General features: G+C 38.7%; 1 protein-coding gene across 1 annotated transcript; it reads left to right on the forward strand.

The window, feature by feature from the left end:
* Positions 1-146: 146 nt before the first annotated feature.
* Positions 147-27586, forward strand: sucla2 (succinate-CoA ligase ADP-forming subunit beta). The gene is made up of 11 exons (XM_038295608.1): positions 147-258; positions 3497-3692; positions 5878-5977; positions 11216-11378; positions 12624-12752; positions 15052-15190; positions 17563-17724; positions 18978-19120; positions 19235-19355; positions 24761-24849; positions 25299-27586. Exons 1-11 carry the CDS (start codon positions 175-177, stop codon positions 25371-25373), a joined length of 1401 nt encoding a protein of 466 aa, XP_038151536.1. The 5' UTR covers positions 147-174; the 3' UTR covers positions 25374-27586.

Consider the following 27586-nt stretch of genomic DNA (forward strand, 5'->3'; position numbering starts at 1 on the left):
ACAAAATTATTCATTTCTAACATCCTCGATTTTTAAAACCTCTTTGGAGTTTATTTGTCTTCAAAAAAGTAACGTGCCCTTATTTCCGATAGTACTTAAACGTCACACGCTGTTGCCGAAGTTTGAAGCTTGCCGCGCATGCGCGTTTTTCACTTCTGTCTTGTATCGGGAGACATGGCGACGTCCCTGATTTGCGGCTGTTTGACGGCTAGCCTGAGATCCTCTGGGGCCAGGAGCTCTATCAGCTCCGCTTCAAAGGTAAAAACGTCCCGAAGTGAAAGGAAATCCGCTTTGCTTCAGGAACATATGTCCCATCCATCGGTGCACATCCTCCTTACAAATACAGCTTCCTAAATAGCCGAAGGGGTCAAATCTGACATTAGCACAACTCCATTGAGTTTCCGTTGTTTTTGCTAACAGGCTAACTAGCGGGAATCTGCTGTTAGCATGGCTAGCTGTCAGTGTTGAAGCAACATGAGTGACCGCTTACAGACGGTTGCCTTGGTCTCAGTTTACTGGTCGTTTGAGGTGTAATTTAGGATTGTGAAGCTGAAGGGCGGTTTGAAGCTCAGTGACCTCCACGGGCAGCTGTTGTCCCCGGATGGACCCCAGCATTTGGGGAAGTTCTCGGATAAAAGGACGGCAGTTTCCATTCATAGACAACCAGGCTGCCTTCACAGCTGGGAATGCTTAAAGATGGATCCTGAAATGGAAATGTTGTTGTTTCTGGTGTTTAACTCTTAAAAGAAACAATAAAACCTCATTCGTGATGTTTCGTGCAGTCACATGGACTAAGTTTGAGTCGTTATTGGTTATAAATGTGTGATTTTCTTTAGACCAGGCCTTAATTAACGGCTCAGGATACTCTGTATAGTATTGAAAAAGGGATCCACCACCCTCTTTTAAATTTGTTATTTTACAGTCACAGGCTTTTTCCCCGTCATTCATTAGAGAGGAGCTAATCAATCATCCAGAGTTAAAAATCAGCATTTTTCCCCCTCCTGATCGATGTGAAAAACCAGAAATTCATCAAAACTTAGGACACCTGTTGTGTTTGCGCCAAGATCACATTCAGTCATATAAAGGTTATCTTGCAACTCTAACCATGGTCCTTAGAAGCCTCTGGCTGAAGACACTGTTGTTGTTTTCCAGTCTTCTAAAGAGGATGCTGTAAGTTGTTCATAAAGTTATTTATTAATTAAGATTTGTTCTTTGTGAAACCATCTCCAGGTGTTTCAGATGGCTTCCTTGAACAGAACCGTTGATCTTTCTTATCTGGTTGAGCTTCTTTATGTAATTTGCTCTGATGCTGCCACCCTAACAGCGATCACACTTCATTTCCATGAGAATGTTTGTCTATTAATGTAAACAATGTGAAGGGGATGGAAATCTGAATTCTTTTTAGATTTTTTTACAGATTGCTAAAAACAGAAATTTACTTTGAGCTTCATAGTGGATCAAACACAACCTTCAATGTAAAATTAGCGGTTAATGTGCATGATGCTGAAACTTAAGTACGTTTTGTTCAATTTGTTTGCATTTCAGTTTTTGTAAGACAGGGTTTAAATCAATCAACTTTATTGTCAACTACAATTTACATTGCAGATTTCAGTTTCAGTACAAACCGTTCACCACACTACATCACATACATTGGGGTGGGGGGCTTAGATTTAATATTTAAAGAAATAAATGTTGTAAATATTGTATAACTAAGTGAATAGGACCTGCAGTGCAGCTCCATTATAGAGGAAGCTGAGGTTTGAGGAGTCTTATGATTCACTTTAAAATTTCTTCAATTTACACACAGTTTATTTCAAAAGAATAAAACATATTCTTAAACATATTTGAACCAAATCAGATGAAGTGATTAGCGTTTACCATGGTTCTAAACTAATTTTAAAAATTATTATGATATATTTTTTTGAGTTTTTACGACACTAGTGGTGCGTTTTATGGACAGAAAGCTGACAGGAAAGGGGGTATGAGAGGGGTGGGCGAAACATGCAGGAAAGGACCACAGGTAGGATTCGAACCTGGGTCACCTATGTCGAGGACTAAGGCCTCCATACATGGGTTGTGGCACGACCTAAATGATTATTATTTTAAGTACTATGTAGGCTGGAACATACTGTATTTCCCAGTAACATTGCTTGCTGTGGATCTTGTCAGATTGAGTTACACATCTTTCTGCTAAGGATCAAACTTAGATGTCCTGCTGACTCAGTGTGAGAAACGGATTGTTTCACATCCTCAGCCGGGTTTTCCAAAGTTTCAGGAACGTAGCAGGCAGCAAACGCTTCTTTTATGTTGCAACCAAGTTACTCTTTAGTGTTGTGGTTTAAGGCGATCGTTTTGATTTTGTTTCCTTTCAGCACATTAAAGTGGTTGAGCTGTTCTTGCAGACAGCAGGATTGTGAGCTGTGGGGGGGCTACCTAAGAAGCCAAGGTGTCTGGTGACTGTCCACCAGCCTGCATCTGGCTAAATGGTGAAATACTTTGGGTTTTAACTCATATCTTCTCCACATTCTAAGGATTAACAGCAGATCTGCTGCTTTGTGTTCAGGATGGACCTCTGTTAAACCCTTTGGAGCGCTACTCTTTCTAAACTAACCTGGTTCATCTGTCAGAATGTCTTGTTAGGGAATTTACTGAAGCCGGCCATACACTATATATGATTATTTTTTTTGCCCTTTCCGGGCCAATTCTCCAGTGGTCCGAGAATTTTTCGATCGGGCCGAGTCTCAGCCTCCAAATTAGGAATTGTGAGGTCGGGGGAAAATCAAACATGTTTGAAATTCAGGCCCGCCGCCGTGAGGTGTTCGTCGAAATATCCTGCTGTTGAAGCAGAGCTATGACCCGTTTTACAAGAACCTCGAGGACTGCGCATGTACAAATAAGGGAGTTCTTGTTCTTCCTCCAGATTGATGAGTCCGACCAGCGCCATCATCTTGTGGCCACAAGCGCTGCAGATCTGTCGCAAAAGTCAACAAACAGTCAGCTGGCTACCCTCCCGTGTCTTTTGATTGGGAACACGCTAGGCGTCTAAGTTCAGCTCGGAGTGTGAGAAATGCTGCTGTTCATTTGAGAGCACCGTTAGGGCGAGCTGGACCAGCTGCTGAGTGAACAGCCACTGGGTCCGATGGGTCGAGCAGGCGGAAAAATAGTACAGCAAAAGCCTTCGCTCCAGGACCATATAAGAGCCTGTGGCCGTCCGTAAAGCGATATTTTCTTCCAGGTCACATTATTTGGTTTGCTGGATGTATAGAAATGTTTTAGATAATTTCTTTCTAAAGTATCCAACTGTATAAATCCCATCAATGACAAAATTGACCCAGTTTCTGGTTAATTTTGTACGATTGACTGAGCTTGTTGAGACATAAACGATAAAAAAGACAGTCCTCAGGTTCCACCTGCTTGGCATTAATGAAATCCAGACTGTTCAGACATCATCAGTACTTACTGGTTGGGTTTTTGTGTCCTCTGCTTCGTCTCTCAGGTTCTTGGTGGCTCCACAGGTCTGTTTGGCGGCCATGTGTCCCAGCTGCATCCCCCCCACCTGCAGCAGCAGCAGAGGAACCTCTCCTTACATGAGTATATGAGCATAGGCCTGCTGAAAGAGGCCGGCATCTCTGTACCGGTGGGAATGGTGGCCAGCTCCTCCGACGAGGCGTACAATGTGGCTAAGCAGATCGGTAAGAACACAAAGTCCATGCAGTTTCACATGTGGGCTTAAAGTAAAAACTAAATATAGTGCTTTGTCACTCTGAGCCTGCAAATGGGTTAAATAACATCTTGAAATGAACTTTTAGCTGAATCAGCCCTGACTGCTGACCTTTCACTAAGCGACAAAAATAAAAAATCTGGTTTGTGAATGCACCATGTTAAGAGCCGCTACGCTCCTTCAACAAAACCGCTGTACTGTGGGAACATTATGAGCAGGAAATACCAACTCCAAGAATTTTTGAGATGTTTTAAGTTTAGAAATTAATCTATTTGACAAGTTTATAGTTCCTTTTGCTTGCAAGAAAGTGAGAAAAGAGCAAGACTTTCGAAGGGGACAGTAAGGCTGCCTAATCTACAGGAACGTTGGTCTGTTTTTATCTTTTTGAGTGTTAACCTCTGTCTGCAATGGAACAGACAGGATTTGGAAACATTCAGGTTTTTATTTTGGGGGGCAGGAAGAGGGCAAAGATTTACTGTACTTTTCTCTGCAGCCTGCACACACTGTGTTTTTTGTGATGCCAACTATGCTAATTACCATGATACAAACCCTGTAATCCCTTTTTCTTGCTTAGTAGCAGGAAAGTCTTCATTGTTTACAAATGATTAAATTCTTCTAAATTGTGATTGATGCATCTCTAATAAAACTATTCGTTTGTTGTTTTTGTTAAATATATCATCCAGCAGAGTGTTTTTTTTTTATGTATCAGTATTAGCTAATGCATGCAAAGGCTGATTAATTGGTGCGTTCAGCAGCATGCCTTGAAATCACTTGGTGCAGAAACATCACTGCTGCCTTCATTTGCTTTCTATTTTTATGCTTTGTTAGATTCGTTAATTAATTATTTTACCAATTTTTCTTGTTGTTTAAATTGACATTTGTTTTAAACTTATCATTGTGGGAGTTTCATTATGTAACTGTGGGAAGAGAAAACAATTTCTGCTTCAAGAATCCCCCCAAAATCAGCAGCCCCTATTATTTTAATGATGGTTGATGTCAATTTAATCTGCATTGGCCTCAAATTACTAAATCTTTAGTTCCAATATCTTTTCCATTTTTATTTCCTCTTCTTCAACATTTTCTAAGCTGGTTTCACAGAAAAAGGCAGGGCTTTAGGAGTGAATCCTTCTGTTTTTTGTGGTACACCACACCCTATATCTCCATGCCAGGATAAATCAAAGTTCATCATTTTGTACAAAACTCTATCAGATAAATTCTCCAATGAAAAATAAGTTTTTACTTTTTAACTTTTTAAGATCTAAAACGCCCGAGTTCAGTGTTCTGCAAATAAAGATGAAAAACCAGAACAGGTCCTTTATTAAGAAAGGTGATATTGAAAGAAATGTTTGATGGAAAAGTCCAGTCAGCAAGGAATAATCAATGGATCATTATTTATACCTAAAGCTAGTACGTTTGCAGTCATTTAATGAATTTAGCATTAATCAGCAAAAAAATAATTTTCGTTACAATCACTGATTCTGGTGGCGGCCATTTTTGCCCAAATACAGTAACACCTCACTCCTGACATCTTCCGGCAGTGACGTCACGGTGCGGTGAGCTTGACGTCATTCTCCCCGCTTTACAAGCAAAATAAATGGGAACTACGAGACGCATCTGCAATCAACAACAATTATTTAAGATTTTGAGAGGTTTTCACCATTGAAATTCATGAGAACTATAGTTAAACTGACAATGGCTACATGCATGGCAGTTGGATGCGGTTAAAAGTGACAGAAAAACAGTTATTTCACCTTTCTGATTCATGATCCTCCATGGACGGATTGTCATTGGATTGCCAACTTGAAGAGGGAGGATTTGCCATCGAACTTCTGGCCAGAGAAAAAACACGCAATATGTAGCCAACATTTTCAAGATGACTTGGATAATAGCGCATTGTGACAGATACAGCTCTGGGACTTGATCAACAGCCGATACCGCACCGTGACTGTTTTGTGACATCATGGTTTTCAGCTTTTTTTTTTGGATCCAGACAAAGGTATCCATTGTGATGAGATAGGTTGAATTTCAAGTTTCTTTTACAAAACATTAGCGTTTTTTAATCTGAGTTTTTCTAATGTTTTCTTTATGTAAGCTTCCCCTATTAGTTTGCTGCCACAGTAAGAATGATGGCGTTCTGACATCCTGTGTGTTTTCAGGTTCCAAAGATCTGGTGGTGAAAGCTCAGGTTCTGGCTGGAGGCAGAGGGAAGGGCACGTTTGAGGGCGGGCTGAAAGGTGGAGTGAGGATCGTCTACTCGTAAGTACAGGCATGATTAATAGAAAGTATGTCTTCTTAAAATCAAACGTTTTATATTTTTGAGGATTTTCATAGTTTCTTACACATCATTCGACCGTGTTTCTTCAGAAAAAAAGTCTTGCTCCATTAAAATACTGGTGAAATAAGAGACTGTGGATGTTTATTGAATTAAAATGGGAGTAAAAATTGTGTTTGATGAAATAAAGCAACAGAAGTTATCACTACATTTACAGCATTTCCTGATGTTCTGTTGCCTCAGGATTCAACAAACATCCGGAGGTTGTTTGATGATAAACTAAGGTGGTATTACGCACTAAAGGTTTAATTAAATGCATTCAGGAAGTAAGTCTGCAAACAGCAGCCTGGTAAAAAAAAAGGGCTGCTACTGGTTCTGATCAGCAGATCCTTAAACACTAACAGAGCTTTTCTCTGCCACCAACGTTGATAATAAAGACATCGCCAGTATACACAGTTCATGCATTGAATTGTGAATATGAGTTATAATGTGTTAAATCTCACAGAAAATGTGAGGTAATGAAATGCTATGTTCATTCTTAGCTCTTATTTTCAGCTCTGTCACCCTGTTGTGACTGATGAGAGCTTGAAGCTTTTCTGTCTCCTTTGCACAAAAAATGCTGATCTAAAAATAAGTAAAACTTGAAAAATTCTCTTAAAATTGGTGTATTTTTCCCTTAGTTTGAGCTGGAAAATAAGATGATCTGTCAATGAAGCTCATATTTTTGACCTTAAGATATAATAGTTAGATATTATGCACTTAAGATAAGATAATGGAGTTGCTTATTTCCTTATTTTGACCTAAATCATCTTATTCTGTTGACATGTAGCCTTACTCAGCTCCTCACTTCAAAGGAAATATACCTATTTCAAGACAAAATGACTTATTTATACTTCAAATTTTGCGTAGTGTCATTTTTAAACTAAAGAGGTGGTAACACCCTACTAGAAAACTTTACAAACAAACTTAAGTAACACGTTTTCTATACTATGTTTTGGAGAGAACTAAAGGAGCGTAGGGTCACGCAACATCCTCCTATTGTTTCTTACCTTCAGAATAACAACTTCAAGTCTTCAGTTCTGCCAAACTGACATTTGATGACATAACAACTTCTGGACAAGTTTTATAGTAATCTTAGCAGTTTAGATATCATTACCGTATTTTCACGACTATAAGGCGCACTTAAACGTCTTTTTTTTTCCTCAAAATGTGCGGTGCGCCCTATGGTGCGGTGCGCCCTATGTGTGTTGTAACTGCGACTTTTGAGACCACCTCATTGAGGAGATGATGAAAGAGTGGCTGAATGTAAGGAGACCAGGTGTTTTTTTTTTCCACCCCTCACCATCGCTGTTAATATGTAACTCCATGCGTGCCCATCTCACAGCTGATGTGAAAAACATGGGGAAACAAATTAACCCTGTGCTCGCTGTTCAACCGCTCGACATCGGTGTGAACCGGACCCAGCAGGTGCAGCAGAAGCAGCGAGTTTACATGCAAAGTCAATGGTTGACGCGCATATAGGTGCAGCAAAAGGTCCCGCAGCGCGTTTTGGTGCAGCACGTCGGGAGCGTTTAAGCATCTGACGCACCGCCAACGCGCTGCTGCTGCTCAGATGGAAAAATTGAAGTTTTGCTGCTGGACGCGCCGCATCAACCAATCAGAGAAGCTGATCTGGGAGCTGACAGCGACACAGACACATCGCTCTGATGACATATGATATTAACGCAAATGAAAAGGCTGGGTGGATGCGTGGCTGAGGCAGGTGTATGTGAGAAGACTAGGTGGTTTTTTCCACGCATCACCATCGCTGCGTGCCCATCTCACAGCCGATGTGAAAAAAAGATGAATCAAATGAACGCTGTGCTCGCCGTTATCCCGGGGGGTCTGACAAAGGAACTTCCACCGCTCGACATCGGTGTGGAGCGGCCGTTCACAGTAAGGCTGCGAGCGGCGTGGGAGCGATGGATGACAGACGGAGACCACAGTTTCAGGATAAGTGGAAGGCAGCGCCGTGCAAGTTACGCCACCGTTTGAGGATGGATTGCAGATGGACTAACGTGTCTGCTGGCTCTGTTGTTCAAGCTTTCGCAAAAGCCGGCATTATTTCTGAGGAGCTGCGCTGCACGGAAATTGACTCTGACAGCGAAGAAGGGGAAACTGGCATGTCTGATTTAGCGCAGCTGTTTTATTCAGAGGAATGCTGAGGATAACAGAGGATGATGACTTTGATGGGTTTGATTAATACTTTGTAATAAATACATGAATAAAGCACAAACATACTCAGTTTTGCTCCCGCTCTATTTTTCTACCTGAAAACTTAATTCAACAGCTGCCTCTGAGCGCGTCTCCTCCTCTTCAGCGCGGTGGCTGGCAGGTGTTTTTCATCTAAATAATCTAAATCTTGCAGCTATATTTGCTGTGATCAGTGGGAATAAAGTAGTTTTAATATGTTTTTAAGTGAGAAAGGCCACCTGAAAACTTAATAATTGCAGTCAGTTCATCCAGATTATCTATTTCTGTCGGAGGCGCTCAGACCCCCACATACCAGCGGTGCACCGACAGGAGAAATCCTTTCGTTCACCGCGGCTGCTGGCAGGTGTTTTTCATCTAAATAATTTTAGCTGCAGGCACCAGGATACTGGTAATAAAAGCGAACATATTCCGTCGGCAGGTTTCAGGATTTTAAGTTAATTTAGGAGTGATCACAGCGCTGTGTCATCTGCGATGTGTCTGTCTCACGGCCAGCTGCCAGGTTTGATTAATACTTTGTAATAAATACATGAATAAAGCACAGTCATACTCAGTTTTGCCCCCGCTGTATTTTTAAATACGCAGTAGAGGTATTTCAAGGTAGTAGAGGACTTGTACCTGTATATAAAAAACGCGCCCTATAGTCCGGTGCGCCTTATGTGTGTGTTAAATACAGAAATGGGACACATAACTGAGAGTGCGCCTTTTAGTCCGGTGCGCCTTATGGTCGTGAAAATACGGTATCTATGACGTTTGGTGTATCAACACATTTAGAGCTTCCGTAAATACACAAGAATGGAGCGCCTGTGGTCAGGTTGATCTTAAGAAGTTAATTTAGTCCTAGAAACACTGCTCGTCCTCACACACCTCCAGCACAGAGCTTGGTCTGTCACTGCCCAGCATTGGTGGATTCTGCAGGGGTAGATTACCTGGCGAATCGGACCGAATCAGAGCTGCCTCTGGATGAACCAAAGTGGACTCTTTTTTTTTTTTTTCAGAGCTTATGGGGCTTTAAAAAAAAGATCTCCCCAAGGCGATTACAAAGTTGTTGATAAACAAAAATTTAGCGGCAGTCTGTGACGTTAAGCTTCACCTGTGCTTTTACTTTGAAATGCCGAAAGACTTGCCCATTGTTATATTCAGTAACAGCACAGGAATTACATGTGATGTTATGCAATAACTTTGTATCAAGAAACGAGCGCAGCACTAACATCTGCTGGGATGGCGACACCATCGGCTGTTGTTCAAAATAATTCTTAATAATTCTTTGAAACCAAATCAACACAAAAGATATTTTACCTGCAAATATAAAGTAGCACTGAAAAGGTAGATCATTTTGATTCCATTCAGAGCTTAATGGGGGCATAGTTGACCTCTAGTTGGCTTAAAAATAAATCCTTAAAAAACGTGATCTTTTTTGTTTTTTCTTTCATTTTTTAATAATTATCGTTCAGTCCTTTCGCTAAGTTGGTGGGGTTTCAGCTTCACGCATCTGAAGCTCCTATTTATATATATAAATATATATATATATATATATATATGAAGGTACTTCATATTGTTGAAAGATTGTCTTGATACATTTAAGAAAATGGCTGCTTATCATTGTTAGTCGATCGATAAAATCAATCATTTTTAGATTAATTCATTAATTAATAACTTGCATCCCCACCTTAAATGCTCTGTTGTCCAGAGTCCACTGTCTTTGGATTTACAGTTGCTTAGAAAAGTTCCTCGCCGCACCGGTCTGTATGCTACCTGAAACTCTCTTCTTTTCTGTGTAGCAACAAACCACTATATGTGTATTAATACCGTCTAAGAGGGCTGCAGTTGGAATGTTAGGGTTTTTCTTTTGTGCAAACAGAGTAAAATCTAATTGTTTTTGAAAGTGCATTTTTGTGATTAAATTGCAGATATCTTATTGCTCAGTCTTAGTTTCCTACCATACAACTACTACATATTTGGATATTTATTAAAATGCATTGATTGATTTTGATGATTTAAATGTATGTAAAAAAATAAACACAGTTGAACTAAATTGCTTAGTTGGAAAATAAAATAATACATTTTGACATAATACTTTGCATTTCTTCTCATTGAAACTTAGGCTCAATAAGCCTAAAGTTAAACTCTCTGAGGTCTAGAAGTTAAAACTCAGTGAGTTCTCGCTCTATCCTCCTGGTTCTCATTGAGTAGATAAAGTGTGTCATGGCTTTTCTATGGCGTCCTAAACTCTGTGGAGAATAGAATAGAAAATCCCTTTATTGTCCCACAATGGGGAAATTTTGGTGTTACAGCAGCAAAAGATTATAGCAAAGGTGTTCACACAAATAAGGACCTTAAAAGAAAGTGTTTAAAAATAACAGAATAAGTGACAGAGTTAACAACCAATAAAAAAATGTACAGTGTTTTTACAGTATAAATACTGTACTTCTAGAAGGATTCAATAATCAATATACAACTATAGAGAGTTTTATGTCGAAGTTGTTTGCTCTCTCTGAAGGAGTTTCTCTCACATAAAGAGAAATTTATTTGACATGTTTCTACAAGCAGAGTTATTCCTGTGGCTGCTCTTCCACTTGAATCACAGGTATCATCCTGCACAGCAGACTGAATGCCGCTGCTGATTTCTCCCACTAACTTGGGGCTTTTTTATCATTATTGGCTGCTGTCCCAAGGCTGACCAGGCCTTGACACTCTACCCTTCCCAAGGCTACTAACACAAGGTTTTTACCTGCACATGGATTAAACTGACTTATATAGTTACATTCCATACAACTGTGAAAATAATAAAAGTTGATGTTTATTATGCTGCGAAGTTTCATAAAACACCCTGACCTGCTTTGAATCTATGATCTGAAATCCAATGATTTTTAGCTTCGGTTGAACTGTAAACTTGCTTTTTGCTCCTTTTTTACTCCTGAAATAAATTACGTATGTCAAGGAATTATTAAACTTTATCTGTTTATCTGTAGCCCAGAGGAGGCCCGAGAAATTTCCTCTCAGATGATTGGTCGAAAACTTTACACCAAACAGACCGGAGAGGCGGGTCGGATCTGCAACCAGGTGTTCATCTGTGAGCGCAGATACCCACGCAGAGAGTACTACTTCGCCATCACTATGGAGAGGTCTTTTCAGGTGAGGGAGCCCTCTATCAGACTGGGGCTGCGTTTTTATATCTCTAAATGTGTTTGATCATGGGTTTAAGATGCCATCTGAAAATAACACATCAGTTACATGAAGTCAGACTTATCAGACCATCATTAAGGTTTGCAGCGTCCACTTTTTGCACAGAGTTGTTCTAACTAATGCAGAATGATACCACTTGGGGGCAGTGTTGTATCAAAAGTAAGTGTTAATTATTTGTTGACATTACTTATGCATGACAGGAGGAGTCCCTGAAGAAGCTGCGTCCCAGATTTAGATCAGTTAGACACAGTAGAGGAGTGTAAACACACAGAATATTTAATCACACTATAATTAACCAGTCTTGAGTTTCTGACCTCAGCCTGTAATTAAATCAATTTGCCTGCTTGTTAATCACTCTGCAAGGAAGACCCCAGTTATTGAAGTGGGGGACACTTTATATAGTTAACATATACTGGAATCCTGATATCTTCCTGAGGAAAAAATAGTTTAGTATTAATATTCTGTAGCCAATCTCAATTAATCTCACCAGGTGTCTTCCTGGTGTGATTGATCCACCTACAGCAGAAGGAAAGTGGAATAAAGGGAGGTGATGAAACTCCTCAGGGTTTTATGCATCATATGTTGGAGAAACCAGAGAACGGGGGTTTGGATCTTGCACAGCTTCTCTTCATGATCTTTAGACTGAAAAAGTTTTTATTTATGCAGCTGCAATCTTCAGTCGAACGCAGCTCGTCATTGCAGCTAATAGTTAGCATTCACAATCAATCCGTCTGAGAGCTGAAGTGATTAATGTATTGTGATACAGCTGAATGCCTTAAAATGAATATGGATCCTTTGCTTAGACACTCTGTTAATTATTTTATTCAGTGATAAGAATGCGTGACTGATTTTTCATCCCTGTTTTTGTTTGTTTTTTATTCTTACAAACCCAATAAAAAATCTAAAGCTCTTTGGAATGCTGGTTAAACTAAGCCAATAGTCTAGATGAATTCTGCTTCGCAGGTGTTTTATTTGCATTAGAAGAAATTGTCAGAATGACTCAAACAAGGTGCAGCGTTATTTTCTGCTGTGGCACAATTGAAGTGATACGACTACCGGTACTTTGCAGAAAATAAGTTATAAACCAGTGAGAAGCTGTTTTACAACACCTTCAAAAAGTGAATCTTTTCCAAACTTGTTTAATCTATATTGAGACTACAACTGCCTTCATGCCCCATCTCCTGTTTCTTTCAGGGTCCTGTGTTGATTGGCAGCTCACAGGGGGGCGTGAACATCGAAGATGTGGCCGCAGAAAATCCAGACGCCATTGTGAAAGAGCCCATCGACATTGTGGAGGGTATTAAAAAGGACCAAGCTGTCAAGGTATAATCAATATTGGACAAAGCTGTCTGCTTCAACTGTTTGACTTTAGCTGCAGGAGAAATCGAAGAGCCAGAGAAGTGGTGATCTCTGACTGGATGCTCTTATTGCTGATCCTACATCAAAGTTAGAACATTTTGTTTGCTGCGAAACAGACTTAGTAACTTCATTAAATAACTAAAAACAGTCCTTTAATCTTCATTCTTGCCATTGATAGCTGCTTCTTATTAAAGTTTCATGTTTTGATGCCTGACAAACTCAGAAGTAAAGTTAAAGAATAATTATTAGCTGAATAAAAGCAGCTATTTTTTTACATTCCTGTTGAGCAGAAAATATTTTTTCATTTCAGATTAAAGATAATATTTCTGTGTTCTGACCTATGGAACTTAAAAACTCAGTAGATCATTCTGAATGTTGGGGGCGGTAAAGGTATCTTCGTAAATATCAGCCTTGATTGTTCATTACATGTTTTAAAAAAAACTGATTTATACCTGAACACATGCAGAGTGATTCACTGCTGATCTAAGTGGCCAATCTTCACTAGGTCTGCATTTAAAAAATACACCAGAGCAAAATGGAGTGCACTCCCAGATTGCATCAAACTAGAGCTACTGTGCAGAAAGGAAGGTGAACTAAACCAAAACCTCATGTCTGCATTAAGGTCCATGGTTCCTCCAAACTCATACATGAACATATACAGAGTAGGAGATGCAGAGGGAATTTGCCTAACTGCTGCAAAATGCTGCATTCAGGTACAGCTGGGAAAAAAATGGACTTAAGAAAACTTTTGGGATATTCCAAAAAAGTTACAAAATAATCCACTAGACTTTGTTTCCAAGTTTGAAGACATTTCGCTTCCCATCCAGGAAGCTTTTTCAATTCAAAATGTCACAGTTAGCTTTGAGTTCCAAGCTTTATAAAGTGGAAAAAAAACAAAGCCTTGTTTTGGCTTAGAAAACATGCAAATTAAACCGGACGAACGGCTCCACCCCTTAGGAATGGGGGTCAAATCCCATTCCTGTTCATCCGAAAAAGCTTCCTGGATGGGAAGAGAAACGTCTTCAGACTTCGAAACAAAGTCCAGTGGTTTTTTTTTTAGAATGACTATAACCTAGATGACTGGGAATCTTCACCAACCTTTGGGATAATTTCAGATTATGATTTCATCAAAGTTTAAGTACAAATAAACAGACAATTACTTTTAGTCCTTTCAGTGACAGCATGTACTGGTTAATCCCTATTAACTTAATAACTCAGCAGATAGTAAGCTACACTAAAAGAAAAACTTATGAGCAAACAAGAATCATCACTTTACCATAAACTGTTCTGTGTCTGATAGGGTTTTCACGATACTAAATTTTTCAACTCGATACCGATACTAAGGAAAATATTTGATACTCGATATCATTTTCGATACCACAAGGATAAAAACAAAGACTCCAAAATTCTACAGAAATATTTTCATTTATAAATAAAATACAATAAATAAATACAATAAACAATAAGAACAATATTTTGAGGTTGTATAATGTGCACAATATTAAGCAAGCTTGATAAAAAACTTATAAAATTAAAATTAAGTGTTCCTTCCTTGGCTATGCTTTGCACACATATAAATGACATTGGCCAAACCAGTTAAACAAAAATAATTCTCAGCAGCTGCACCTGTTACAAAAAAAGTCTGAAACTGAAAAGTATTTATACTTTTGACAACCCTAGTGTCTGAAGCTTTTTTTTTGTGAAAACTTCCTTGTTCTCCAGAAAAGTTACCCTAGGGAAGAGCAGCTAGCCCAAATGTTTACTCAAGTAAAATTAGCGGTACTTTGTAATATGAAATTCAGTATAACTATTTATCACCCATCCCTGGTATTAAGATTACATTATTATTGAAATGTATTATTACATTTACCGAAGCTCAACAAGACCTAAAGTGTCACACAAACAAATAATTGCTTTCTCAGTTCAATGCAGCTGTAATGGCAAACTGTCTGTGTCTCAGTCATTTCTATTTAGCTTGGTTTCTTTTGAGCCTGATAATAGTTTAGAGGCGGAGCTTTAGATTCTGCATCACTGTTAGCATATAGATAACATTTAGACTATTGCAGTTATCAGGTTTGTTATTGAGTCTATTCTAGAGTGATCCTCCTAAGGTCAGCATCTTCCAGCTGTTGCTAAAGATAGCGATTCAAAACATCGATCCAAAGCATTACTATTATCCTCTGTAAATGTTAGCATGGAGTGCAGCTAATGTCTTCATGAGGTGTGACAATCGGTCTGTGATGTGCTCCGTGTGTCGCCACAGGTCGCTCAGAAGATGGGCTTCCCAGCAGCTCTGGTTGATGAGGCAGCGGAGAACATGATCAAGCTTTACAACCTCTTCATCAAGTATGACGCCTCCATGGTGGAGATCAATCCCATGGTGGAGGACTCCTCTGGCGTCGGTATGAACAAAGCTGTGATTATTGGGAATGTTGTTGAAAGTATGATGGCGTTTTTTGTTTGTTTTTTTTAGTCTTTTAGTTTCTATCCAACCAATTCCTGTTTGGGTAGAAACAAGGTTTCTTAATGAGGATGTTCTCATCACTACATACCCAGTTTCTCACTTATTTCATACAGATGAGTTTCCTAGTGTTAGTTTGGTATTTTTCACTCTAAGACGTGGGAAAACATCTAGAAATGCAAATGTAAACATATGGAGTCGGGAACAAAGAGCTTCTGCCACATTGAAGGAGTGAATATTATGGTTACACTTTAGGTGGGGTCGGGAAGCTTGTCAGAATGCTAAGAATCATGAACTCTTTGAGCAACTGTGACTTTTTAAAGAGAAATCCTGTGGCGTCACCCAGTAAGTGTAAATTGGGTATATTTGTTTTTTTTTAGTAAGAAAAAAAAAAATGCTAAAATAATTCCAGAAATGATGAATCCACAAAAAGCAATCTCCTTTCACAGCCATCTCAGACCTAAACGCTGTTCTGTAGAGCAGTAGCCAGAGCTGTGGACAGGATGTGCACTGAGGGAAGCTCAAAGATGGTTGTTCCTGTTCTCTGGCTTGGGTTGAAGGTTACAGAGAACCTAAAGCTGCTTTATTGGCAACATGTATGTCATACAAAGTATGATCAGGAGATCCCCACTGAGTAAATGTACTTAAACTAAAACTTTTTTTTTTTTTTTGCATTGTTTCGTTTGGTCATATACGTTTCTGTTTTAAGGCTTTTCATACATATTTACCAGCCATGCCAATAAATGTGTTCATGCCTTAATGGGGCCTTGTTGCTGCTGTTCCAGATTTTGCTCGACTCCAGTAGCAGAGACAGTTTTATCTTAATTCATTCCTAATTTCATAATTTTTACTGATGAATCTTTTTTTTTCTTCCAGAATTTCTATGATTGTTTTTTGAAAGAGCTGCATAGCTTATGATGACTGGGATGATGCTAATGTTGAAATGTTAGTAACTCACTACAATATAAGGCTACGTTCACACTGCAGGCCTTAATGTTCAATTACGATTTTTTTTTGTGAAATTTGATTTTTTTGGGGGTTGCCGTTCACATTTCCAAATATATGTGACCTGTATATGTGATCTCCTGTGCAAGACACAGAATAGGGACCTTTTTCTTCTATTAATGGCATACTGGTCGAATTAATGCGTCCTGGCCGTTTAGACACAGGCCGCATTTGAAAAGATCAGCTTTGTATCAGATTCAGGATCACATAGTCAAGCGATCTGTGTCGCATTGGAAAAAAAACAGAGCTGAGTTGTTCAGACTGTCATGAAAAGATCCGATACAGGTCGCATGTGGGCAAAAAAGTCTGATTTGGGTCACAGACTGGAATAAATCAACATAATGAATGTTTGTTTGACCTCCTGCACACCATATTAAAACAAACAAACAAAAAACCCATCTTTTTCCATTTTCTTCATTTTTGAAAAAGTTCCAGGCAGCAGCAACGGGGGCATTAAAGAGCCGCATGCAGATCCCGTGCCACGGGTTCCCGACCCCTGATATAGATTGTTTATAAAACCGAAGATCGCTTTGGGGAAAAAAAAATTAGCATTAGCTATCATTAACTAGCATAAACTAATTCAGGTAAAAGCCAAAATGTATTGTAGATATTAGATCCCTGACCAAAGCGGCCTGTTGGGATTATATGTCCACTAAACCTAAGGTTAGCCCTCTGGAGCATTTTTATTCTTGCAGCCAGTTTACAAATTATAGCATTTTTTTATTTTTTTTATTTATTATGTTTCAAAAGTGAAGTATATTTGTGCAAATCAGGATTTCCCAACTTGTGTTTTTTTTTTCTTAGAACATTCCAGCTAAAGCCAATATAATTTTTTTTTTTTTTATGTGGTATAAATCAAATATCTCGATGACTAATGATTTCTCTCCAGCAGTCATGCTGAGCTTTAAAATTAAGCATAAAAAGTGGATTTTATTTTCCATAAAACATAAACAGGATATTTTTTTTCTACAAAAAAAATTACAAATCCTGAACAAAAGTTTGCCTGAGCTGGTTTTACTTGGACTGTCTTGAAAACACTCTTCAAAAACTTCCCATCAAACAGAGAAATAACAGAGAAATATCATGCTAATGCTAGCCTGCAAATTGCATCAAAGGAAAGCAAAATGGAGAATATTAATTTCAAATGCATTTTAACACTAGGAAAAAAATCTGATCTTTCAATATTTGACCTGCCAAGCACAGGTTATAACCAACTAATAGGAGATTAATGTATAAATTCAACAGTTTTTCAGAAACTGTAATCATTCAATGAGAGCTAAAATTTTCTTTGTCCCAATATGTCAACAGTGATGTGCATGGATGCCAAAATCAACTTTGACTCCAACGCAGCGTACCGCCAGGAGAAAGTGTTCGCAATGCGCGACTGGAGTCAGGAGGACCCCCGCGACCAGCAGGCCGCCAAGGCTGACCTCAACTACATAGGCCTGGACGGGACTATCGGCTGCCTGGGTTTGTGATTTTAAGGGATTTTTTTTATTTTTTTTAATATCTTTATTTTAATATTTCAATCTTCATGTAGGTTGTTAGTTTTCCCAGTTGAGTTAAGAGAAGTAATTTTTGCATATAAAAAAAAAGAACCAAAAAAGTTTTCAGGAAGAGTCTTTTTCTTATCTCTTCAAAAGTTTAGATTTAAAATATGAAAGTCTTTTTGTTTGTAAAGTTTGCGGTCAGCTTTTGATCTGGTTTTAGTTCAGCCTGAGCTGCTGACACTCAATTTTGCTCATTCTGATTCTTTTTAAAAGCTAACTAGTTTAGGACGCCCTCTGGTGACGAGCTTTCAGTGAATATTTATAGTAGCAGCAGAAAGAATGATCCTCATGTTGGGAATATGAGGGAGGGCATGTGCTGTGGAGCAGCGTCTCCTAATACAAATGAAGCAACAACAAAAATATGTAGTTGATGTGAATAGCCTTTAGCATCTACTGCTACTATAAGTACAGTTTGTGTTGCTAACATTTCTATAGTTCAATCTGACCTGATTACTGAGGTTGTTTTGATGGTTGGCTGCAGTTTTTATGACTGACGGATGTTAAAGTCTTTATTAGGCCTTTCTAAAAAAAAATCAAAACTAAAAAAAAAACACGAAAAATATTCCAAATCTGGATCAATTCCTATCTTAATTCCTAAAGATCAAGTTTTAAAAATTCTTTTTAGTTTTAACCTTTAATTTTCTTGCAGCCAGTATTAACTGCCGGCATAACTTGGAGAACATAATATAATTTAAAGGCATAGGGGAGGATTTTTGCTCATTTTTGAAAAGCTCCACCCTCTCCACTTTGATTAAATCATGTACATGCACAACCCTGTACGCGCTCTCGAGAGCATGCAGGGGCCCATTTCTCCTGGTGCACGCTCTGTTTAAAAGTTGCTGTTTGCATCACTCATACAAGCTTACTTTCCAAAAGGAGATTGGCAGTTTTTTCACTATGTTAGACTCTCCACCGGTAAGTGAAAATGGTGACGAGCACGTAGGAGAGCCTTACGTAAACATATCACCCCAATGATTGACAATTAGAAGGACCACTTATTTAGATGATCCACTCGGAAAAAGAACATCCTCCACTATGCCTTGAAAATAGTTTCTCTTACCTGTCCTTTCTGCTATTTTTCTTTCTGCTACATACTACATTTATCAAAGTTCTCTTTAATAAATGTAGTATAATATTGTTTTAATTAGACCATCGGGCCTTCCTTGTCTTTAGTAAATGGTGCTGGTCTGGCAATGGCCACCATGGACATCATCAAGCTCCACGGAGGCACACCGGCCAACTTCTTGGATGTAGGAGGCGGAGCCACTGCTCATCAGGTGACAGAGGCGTTTAAACTCATCACTTCAGACAAGAAGGTAAAAACTCAACAGCTCCACAGCAAACGCTCTACTTAAATGGATGTTTCAGGTCGCCAAGTTCCATATTTGTATCTGATGTTTGTTTCTGTCTCTTTGTTCCATGTGATCTAGGTGCAGGCCATCCTGGTCAACATCTTTGGAGGCATCATGAGGTGTGATGTCATCGCCCAGGGCATCATTATGGCTGTCAGAGACCTAGATCTCAAAATCCCCATCGTAGTACGGTTACAAGGTACACAGAGCAGAACACACACTTGGTAAAAACTCATAAAAAGCAAACAAGAGGAGATTGTTGTAGATTAGATTTCCTGCAACATATAATTTTGCTATTTATCGTATATCCCTGAAGAGTGCTTGACAGATGCTGTGCAGCATCCTCAGCAGTGACTGGGGTCTTTGTTTTATTGCTGTGGGGAAAAGGGAGTAAAGACTTTTATTTGCTAATCTCATTATAATCCTCATCTGTTGTCCCAAAGTTTGAGATAAATAAGCAAACAGGAACTTCCTAATTTAGTCTCCTTTGAAGTGTGTCTTACCCTTGGAGACGAGGTGAGGAATTCCTTCACGGTTCAAGTGTTTGATCAGGATCCTCTTGACTGACTTCCTCTGAATATTTGATGGTAACAAAAAAAAATGAATAAAATAAACCAGATTTCTACAGTGAAAATCTTCATGATCCTTTCTTTAATATTAGGATGGAGGACCAAACACCAAGCTTAAAAGGGCTTCACCTGAATTTATTGTCTGCTTTAGGGTAAAACTCATCCTGCACACATTTATGGGCTTTGGTTTCCTAAAACTGAGCACTTATAACAGAAATTAAATGATGTTATCTCTAATAATACATCATAGGGCTGGAATTGGAAATGATTGTGTGAGATGATCAATCTGAGCCTAATTTGGAAGTAGTGATGAAAGGAGTGATAGAAACTCATTGGTTCACATGAGTTTAGATGCATCGTTCAGGTCTTTGCTTTCTAGAGAGCATAACTCACAAAAAACTGTTTACATAAACTTTGATTTCCCTCAGTTAGTAGAATAAATATTTAGATGAACTGATCAGAAGTTAGAGAATTTTAAAAACTTTGTCTTTTTTTTTATTATCAGCTTTTGATCCCTCTTTGTATTCATGTTTTATAGAAACAGGCATGGTTACCTTGTGTGTTTTAGAGTGGAGTTTTTTCTTTTAAAAAGAAAATGATTTGAGTTCAGCAGTAAATTTATCAAACTTCTTAGAATAAGAAGTTTGAATATTCTAACTTAAAGGCTGGACTTGAAAGTTATTTATCAAGCAGGAGGAATAAGAGCCAGAGAAGTGGAGACCTCTGATTGGATGCTCTGATTGCAGGAGGTGATCCTATGTCCGAGTTGGAACATTTAGTGATAAGTAGACTTGGTCACTGCATTAAATAGCTAAGAAAAAGTCCTTTAACCTTAATTTTTCCCATTGACAGCCGCTTCTTATTAATTAACCTTATTTGATGCCTAAAACTGTAAATTGCTCTCATGTTTCATTAAAAATGAGCCTCATGTCTCTTCCTATCATGTTTTAAAAGCATTTTTAAATAGCTACACCCCACTTCTTTGCTTCCTTTGGATTCATTTTAGATACTTGATCACTGACAATGACAAATGGCTAATGAGTCTTTTCATTCTGCAACATCACAGATGAGTATTGACCTGAGTGAAGTTGGCCTTCCCACCTCCTTCAAATCAGACAAAATTAGTGTCAAACGTTTGTGCTACATTTGTGCAGCAAAAATGTTTGTTTGTGCCGCTATCGTTTTAAAGATATAAAGAAATATTTCTAGAGGTCATCAAAAGGTCAACCAGCCCCCCCACCTTCTTCAAATCAGACGAAATGGGTGTCAATAACTTAGCTCGGTTTGTGCTGGTTTGTGCAGCAAAAATTTTCGTTTCTGCTGCTTTAGCTTTGAAGATATTCATGAAAACGTAAAGGTCAACAGGTCAACCAGCCCCCCCACCTTCTTCAAATTAGACAAAATTGGTGTCAAACGTTTGTGCTACGTTTGTGCAGCAAAATTTTTCTTTTGTGCTGCTACCATTTTAAAGATATAAAGAGATGTTTCTAGAAGTCATTAAAGGTCAACCAGCCACCCCACTTTCTTCAAATTAGACAAAATTGTTGTCAAACGTTTGAGCTGGTTTGTGCAGCAAAAAAATTTTTTTTTGTGTTGCTTTGGCTTTGAAGACATTAATGAAAATGTAAAGGTCAAAAGGTCAACCAGCCCCCCCCCCCCCACCTTCTTTCAATTTGACAAAATTGGTGTCAAAAGTTTGTGCTGGTTTGTGCAGCCAAAATTTTCGTATGTGCCGCTATCATTTTTTTACAGTTTAAAATTATATAATCATAGGTTAGCAACTTATAATTTATATGAAATTCAAAGTTTCAGAATGAACAAATGTTCAGTGACCTTTGATGGCTTCCACAAACAGTTATTAATATAATTAAAATGTTAGCAGTACAAAAAATTTAAATATTTTAAAATATGCATTTTTAAATTTTTAATATATTTATTTTAAATATATTATAATTAAAATTAATTCTAAAATTTTATATTTTTGTATGGCAATTGTCATTTGTACTGCTATCATTTCAATGATATTAATAATATTTTGTAGAGATCATCAAAGGTCAGTTAACATCTGTTTTTGCTGCACAAACCAGCACAAACGGAGCCGAGTTAATTGACACCCATTTTGTCTGATTTGAAGAAGGTGGGGGGCTGGTTGACCTTTAACGACTTCTAGAAACCTTTCTATATATCTTTAAAATGGTAGCGGCACAAATGAAAATTCTTGCTGCACAAACCAGCACAAACGTAGCACAAACGTTTGACACCAATTTTGTCTAATTTGAAGAAAGTGGGGGGGCTGGTTGACCTTTACATTTTCATTAATATCTTCAAAGCCAAAGCAACACAAACGACAATTTTTGCTGCACAAACCAGCACAATCGTAGCACAAGCGTTTGACACAAATTTTGTCTGATTTAACCCATTTAGGCCTAAAACGCCTGGAAAAAACACCTTAAAAACCTATGGCCGATTTTAAAAAATACCCCTAAAACCTGAAGTTTTTCTGTAAATTCAGCAACTGTGTCAACGCCTAAATTATTGATATCTCAGCTTCTGTAGCAGATAGAACTCAAAATATATTTTATCTTTGAAATTCTTCCAAAAAAAAAATGTGAAAAGCAGTAATCAAAAAAAAAATTCAACCTTTTATTTTTTCCATATGTGATCATGTCTTCATTGAGAATGTGCAATATAAAACGTTTTCAAAATAAAGAACAAACATTACATAAATAACTATCTGATGATTACTTATTAACAGTATTATTATGCATAATAATGCATATGTCTGTGTTATAAATTGCATACAACTTACCTCCAGATGGCCACAAATCTGTCCCGGGACATATTTTGGGGGAACTGCGTCCTGAAGAGAGGTTTACATACACAGCCCAATAAATGTCTTCATCTCCGTCACAGTCACGGGTGACCACTTTGCCATCTTTGCTCTTGTTGGAGTTTGGTTTGTTTGGTCACTGTACCTATTCGTCTCGGTAACAAGATGCATCCAAAGTTCTTCATTAAAAATATGCTCAAATGCCTGCAGCGGTGTGACGTCTGCAGGCAAATCAACTTTCACTCCAGGTGTGCGGTTGAAAACACTCAGTGCATTGCGGTGGTAGTTCGATTGGTTCAGCGCGTTCAAAGTCATCATTTTCATCTATACCGTCATCAAAGCCGACACACTCCTCAAAATCACTGCCTTCCGACAACTCTTCTCTGTCAAACTCCTCCATGTTTGCTTGAAAAAAACTTCTTTCTTCTTGCTTGACTTATATGCTCTCCCGGCGTCAATGGTAGAATGACGCAACAGCACCCCCGGCTTGAATGGTAGAAATGCGGTAATGCTTTCCCGGCCTAAATGGGTTAAGGAAGGTTGGGGGCCAACTTCACTCAGGTTGAGTATTGTTATCATGACTTTGCACCAATATGGTGCATTTACTGATAAGACAAAGCTGAATATTTTTAGATTCTACCCACCACACTGATCTGTTCTGATCCAGAACTATCCTTAAAATCCCTCCATATAAACAAGAATTCTTCTTATTCAACAGAGGGATGGATTAAATGATTAAAAGCACAAAAAAGAGGTAAAAGGAAAAAAAAACACGCAGATACTTTCATTTCAGTACAGTAAGAGGAAAGCATATAAAACAGTAGCTTTGTTTAAACTTCCCTGAGGCTACCTCTTCTTTGCTTTCATGGAGGCTTAACTCTGATATCTCGACCCAAATCAAACAGACAGTCCAGTCGAATGGAGAACAGTCCCTAAACAGAAAGCTTGTCATGTATTTACCTTCATCTTTGTCTAACAGAAGCTGGCAGCTCTGCAGGACGCCTTGTCTCTGTGTGTCTCTTAGTTCAAACTCTCACTTGGGGAAAAATGCACCAAGTCAAGCTAATCTTAGCTGTGGCTTATTGTGGTGGTTTATGCATTATATTGTACAGTCTCAATAATCAGGGGAGAGCAGCGGAGGCTGCGGTGTTTGTCTGCTTGCTTGAATCCCTTGCTGGTGGCAGAACAATGAAATATGCAAAGAGATATTTGTTTGGAGCTGTTTCCCTGAGGATGGCCTATTCTGCTCCTGCTTCCTATTTTGGCATCACAATGGTTCCACAAGCAGACATCCTCCTTTTAGTCACTGCATCTTTTCATAAACTTTAAATTACATTTTAAATTACATTTTTCACTTTTTGGTCAGAAAAGCTGTTTATTTATTCTGTTTGCTTAACTTCGACCTTGGAGTCATTATTATTTAAAACTCTGCATTCAGTAGCTGCTATAAACTGCAGGACTGTCTCTAGTCCCCTTTAGCACATTGCTTCTCTTTCTTTTTTCACTCTGTCTTAAAGAAATGATTGAATATACCCTTTATTGGAGAAAGACAACTTTAAACCCTAATCCTTCCTGTTGTGGTTAGGTGTACCCATAATAAACTCTGATTAAAATAAGGCAAAGACAAGGATGCATACAGTGGTAGCCGTTCAAAATTTCCCCACTTTCCTTGATGGATCCTTGGCTGGTCACCTACAATTGCTTTTTAAACATCGATCTTTGTACTAAAATATTCTGTCATGATTTGTAGACATTAAGATCTAAAGAGAAGCAACATCTCCTTGTCAGCCCCTGTAATTCAGTGAAAGAGTGGAGTTTGAGTAAAAAAAAAAATAAAAAAAAAATGCATGCCCAGGAGAAGGCCATTGGCTGGAAGTTGGAGGGGAGTAGTCTGAGATTCGGCTGGCGTTTGACTGGGGAGGGTGATTTTAAATGGCTGCTACTGTAGATGTCTGGCCCTGTAGACGCATCTGATAAATACAATAAGGTGGCTTCAAAATGTTTTGGAGTGAAAATACTAAAACCTTATTCTTCTTGACAGTTGCTAGAGTAACCATAGTCTTTGATCAGCTGCAAGCGATCATCCATATCAGTCGATCTCTTATTGCTTCTTTGCTCCATGATGTCATTTTGACATACGGCATCGAGCTTCTCTGGTTTAGAAAAAGACTCATTCTTGACAAAAAGCTTTCTGTGTGTCTTTAGGGACGAGAGTGGATGATGCCAAAGCTCTGATCGCTGCCAGTCCTCTCAAAATCCTGGCATGTGACGACCTCGACGAAGCTGCAAAAATGGTAAAAAAAACAACATTTTATTTTAGGGTCTTTGTTTTGATTCTGACGGCACCAGAGAAAAACAGAGGAGAATATAGCTGCTGGAGAAAGAGGGGAGAGATGAGGTGAGGTGTGAGCAGAAAGGTCGCTTTAGCTTTACAACCAAACACCTGATGAATGAAAGCGTTGCTGAAAGCAGTGTTGCTTTTTATTCAGCTGAAAGCAGGAATGACTCACAGGTTTGAACATGAGTCATAGTAACCTCTGAAACCAGAGACTGATCAGTTTATTTATAATAATTATAGTTTTAGAATTGTGTGTATTGTTTATTCTAGTAAAGAGTTTGAGAAAATCAGTTTACTTAGTGACTTGAAAAAGTCGAATACAAACTAATCAAAACACCGTAATTACCAAATGACTAAGTGGTAAAATGTGAAGCAGCTAAAAAGGTTTTTGTCGTCTGTTTGCAGGTTGTAAAGCTTTCAGAAATAGTTTCCTTGGCAAAAGAAGCTCAAGTGGACATCACCTTCCAGCTGCCCATCTAAGAAAGCCTCACATCCCCATGTTGCCCCTCAGCGACCTCCACCCCCACCCCACTCACTGACAGTAGGACCGACGCCTCCAGAAGATTCATTAGCTTCATTTCAATGGTGTGTGTGGTGTGATGGTGAGACTGAACAGCTCTCACCTCTAGCAATTAAAAATGCCTTCTTTTCTCCACATGCTCTTCCTTTTTTCCAGAGCTCCCTCTGAGACTCAATCTTTTGCACTTAAGACGAAACGCACAACCCTCCCAACCCCCTCAGCCTATAACACCATTTCTACTCTGAGAGCGTGACTCGTGATCATTTTACTTCCTTACTTGCTGGGATCACCTCGTTAAAAAACACAGCAGCTTTTTTCAGTTTGTTACAGAATCCTCAGATTTAAGTCGCCTCGTTTCCGTCAGTCAGGAGCTAAAATGGCTGCAGTGAAGAGTGTTTGTTTATTGAACTTGTCCCTGTAGGAGTATCAAGCTCTACTGCTTTGATCTAGTTTTGATCCGTCAACATGCTCTGGTCCAGGCTGCAGGCAGAGGAATTCATCATCTGGTTCACTGCTGACCACATCCAAACCATGAGAGCCTGGGCGCTATCTTTAAAAGTAGCTATTAGAAGGTTTTTCATACTTTAGCTTCAGCTGCACACGTCCGAATGGATTTCATATTAACCTTTGAGCCTCGAGATTCGGGATCACCAACCGTCACAGGCATCAGGTCGGCGGGTTGGAAGTCTGCTGCAGCTCAATGTTTAGTCCCCATAAAGATAGCTGATCCATTACATCAAGAGTTTGTTATTGTTAGCGGCTTCCTTTGGAGTGAGGCTGAAATGCCACAATGCCTGTGTTCACTTAGTTTTACTCCGTTTAGGACAAGGTGAAACAATATCCTCTAGGCTGTTTAGAGCTGGTAGTTAAATAGCTGCTGGATGAAGACGTGTCTGTTTTTGTCTTTTCTAACTTACCTTTCAGTGTTTGTTGGAAACAAACACTGAAATTCATTAAACAAGCCCCACTATATTCTTTCTTTAATGGTATGATTATTACAGCGCGTTACACTATTATAGAAAAGATACTTTATGACTGAAGTTTCAGCTGCTTTCTAAACGGCACTTCCCTACAGCCGGGGATAACAGGCAAAGCAGATATGATGGAGGCAGACTAACAAGGAAAAAGCTCCCCTGATTTCTCTCACTGAATGTCAGAGAGAGTAAAATCAGATTGGGAGGAAAAATCTGGACCTGTTAGATCAATATCTGAAAAATAATACATTGTGCAGCCAAACTTTAGAAATAACCGTTCGTTATGGTATAAACAGCAGGTAATTTATTGATGGTTGAGGACAGATGCTGGTTTGTTTTCCCGAAGTGACTCAACAATACCAGGTTCCAAAAAAATAAATCAGGAGACCGAGTCCCTACTTAAACCCTACTTAAAGTCAATGCTATAATATGTACTACTCCTATACATTAAGTTTAAATAATTTTTTAGGCAGCATTAATAAAAAAACAGTTATGGTCCTCAATGAGTTTTTAAACTTGCGTGTTCCTTGTAAGACATAACCTTTCAGCATTTCTTTTTTGTTTCTAACAGTAAAAATCCAGTATTTTTAAACTCTTTAAGTGTTTGAATCGTCGTTGTTGTTTTTTTTGGGGTTCCATAGCAGCTGAAGTTGTGTTCAAGAAGAGGGAAGTAAAAGCTGATGATCCAGAGTCTTAACAAATTGAACCACATCCATGTTTTCCTATTTAATTTCATACTTTTGTTGTCCTTTTAAGTGCAGGTTCATATCAGTTTGCTGAGTCTAAAAACAGCTAAGTAACCCAATTATTTTGAACACTTTGCTGCTGGACAACTCAGATTATTTATTAGATTACTGCAACGTATTTTATGTGAACTGAAACCTGTAAGAGAGACTCCTGTTCATTCTGCCATCACACCACCCAACAGCAGCTGCTTCCTCCAAGGTCCTTTCCTTTCTGTAGGCAAAGCTCCAGTCTTGCTAGTCTGCATCCCATCAGATGAACTGTAAAAGCAGCTCTAGTTGTTTTCTCTCCTTCCTTTCTCTCTCTCTGCCTCCACGCCTCAACAAGCAGACATTGTGAGTTGTACGTTATTTTATCTTGTAAATAACTAGACTGATGTTCTCACTCTGTAACATATTTATGAGGATTCACAAAGAGTTCGGCAATGAAAAGAATAAATGCAGAGAACAACAGAA

This window comes from Cyprinodon tularosa, unplaced genomic scaffold (genome assembly GCF_016077235.1).
Source record: "Cyprinodon tularosa strain WSP-4 unplaced genomic scaffold, ASM1607723v1 ctg357, whole genome shotgun sequence".
In the NCBI taxonomy this organism is placed as follows: Eukaryota; Metazoa; Chordata; class Actinopteri; order Cyprinodontiformes; family Cyprinodontidae; genus Cyprinodon; species Cyprinodon tularosa.

Coding starts and splice junctions, on each gene's coding strand:
- sucla2 (XM_038295608.1), top strand. CDS start 175: ATGGCGACGTCCCTGATTTGCGGCTGTTTGACGGCTAGCCTGAGATCC. Junction 19,121..19,234: donor TCATCACTTCAGACAAGAAG/GTAAAAACTCAA, acceptor CATGTGATCTAG/GTGCAGGCCATCCTGGTCAA. Junction 19,356..24,760: donor CATCGTAGTACGGTTACAAG/GTACACAGAGCA, acceptor GTGTGTCTTTAG/GGACGAGAGTGGATGATGCC.